General features: G+C 37.0%; 1 protein-coding gene across 5 annotated transcripts in view; it reads left to right on the top strand.

Annotated features, from left to right (window-relative positions):
- LARGE1 (LARGE xylosyl- and glucuronyltransferase 1) overlaps positions 1 to 1,684 on the top strand; it is a 484,407-nt gene that overhangs the window by 271,153 nt on the left and 211,570 nt on the right. For all 5 annotated transcript variants that reach the window (XM_015591589.1, XM_015591588.1, XM_015591590.2 and 2 more), the window contains one exon: positions 760 to 931. In XM_015591589.1, coding sequence (XP_015447075.1) covers positions 760 to 931 — 172 coding nt within the window. The remainder of the gene's footprint in view (positions 1 to 759; positions 932 to 1,684) is intronic.

Genomic DNA, 1,684 nt, shown 5'->3' on the forward strand with positions numbered 1-1,684 from the left:
GCCTTGACTTGGCACCAGATGGGCACAGAGATGTGTGACTTGCTTTCGACTCTACCCACCTGTGGGACATTTGTTCCATTACAGCATGTAAGGATTTCAGCGATGGCACTCCGTGGGCTCATTTCATCCTTCCGTGTGTCTCTCTGTCTCTCTTGTTACCCAGTGAAGAGTGTTGCATAGAATATGACCAGGTCCTCCTCTTGTATTTTTATCTGAGAACCAGAAGGCAGCAATGCTGATCGATTCAATTATGGCTTTAAAAAATAAATAAATGTAAGATTTAATGACACCACTAAGTAGTAATCTTTAACGACACAGGAACTGAATATGATTTAAAGAACTATATCTACCTAGATACAATTAGGTACTGTTTACCAAAAAAAAAAAAATTCTGATTCAGTTTTTGTACTTTTATTTCTTCTTTTGTATGTATTCTTTTTTTCTCCAATGAGCCTATACAATTTCTGTAATAACGAAATGGCATTTTTAAAGATCTGAGCATAGTATTTGCATGTAATAGTTATTTGATAAACATTGCTTTTGCTCTCCCTTGATTCAGATACATTTTTCTCCCTAAAAATCTTCACAAGCCAAACTGCAAATTACATGAACAAATCTTTAAGAAAATATTCATTTATTCAGCGAATTTTTATTGAATACTTTTTATGTACCAGGCACTATCGATAATGTTTGTGCAAAAAATTAATGCAATGTTTTTTTTTTTCTTTTTCTACTTCCTCTCTCTGCTGCTCTGTCTAGTCTGAAGTTTCCTGGATCCCCAACAAACATTACTCTGGGATTTACGGTCTGATGAAGCTCGTCCTCACCAAGACTCTTCCTGCCAACCTGGAGAGGGTCATCGTCCTTGACACGGATATCACCTTTGCAACCGACATTGCGGAGCTGTGGGCCGTGTTCCACAAGTTCAAAGGTAATTGGAGCCTACTTTTTTTCTCGTACTTTTAAAGGTGTCATCATGCCAAGAATAGTGGATTATATATATATTTTTTAAATGAGAGGTCAACTCCAAATGAGTTCATATTAATGAAATGACTAAGGAATTACAAAGACATTTGAGTATCAACTCTACTGGCGTCTGAAGCATGTTAAAGTGGAATTTGCATTTCCTTAGTAAATGAAGAGACAATTAAGGTCCATGTTCATAGGAAGAAGCCAATGTAGGATGCTTTGTAAGAGGTAAATATCAAATATGTATATTTTGTATGCGGATAGTTGAGTGTTGACTGATAGGTTTTTTCTTTTATCAGATGATACTTTGACGAGAAAGCCTGTGAGGCGGTGGTGATGGGTGTTACTATAGAGTGTTTGGAAATGTTCTTATGGCTTTTGCTTTCATTCACATTGTGGTTTATCATTGTAAAGGGGTCTATAAGTTTGGCTTTACGAGACATTCCTTCTAGTCTGGTGAGTTTCTTCTTAGCTATTATTGTAGCTCTTGCCACTGCCTCAAAGTATATAAGAGTACATGGTGGGAAATTGTTGAGCCCAGTAGGTGTACTTAACTCTGAGCGAAGGGAAGGGTTAGTATAAATCTCCGGCTGTCATTTTAACACCCCTCTCCCAGATGTCGTCCTTAAAATTGAAATATTTTTAAAATTCTTCTGTATGTCAGACAAATACAATGAGAGACAAAGTTGGCAGTACAATTTTCTCCTCCCTTCCC

This window comes from Pteropus alecto, unplaced genomic scaffold (genome assembly GCF_000325575.1).
Source record: "Pteropus alecto unplaced genomic scaffold, ASM32557v1 scaffold94, whole genome shotgun sequence".
In the NCBI taxonomy this organism is placed as follows: domain Eukaryota; kingdom Metazoa; phylum Chordata; class Mammalia; order Chiroptera; family Pteropodidae; genus Pteropus; species Pteropus alecto.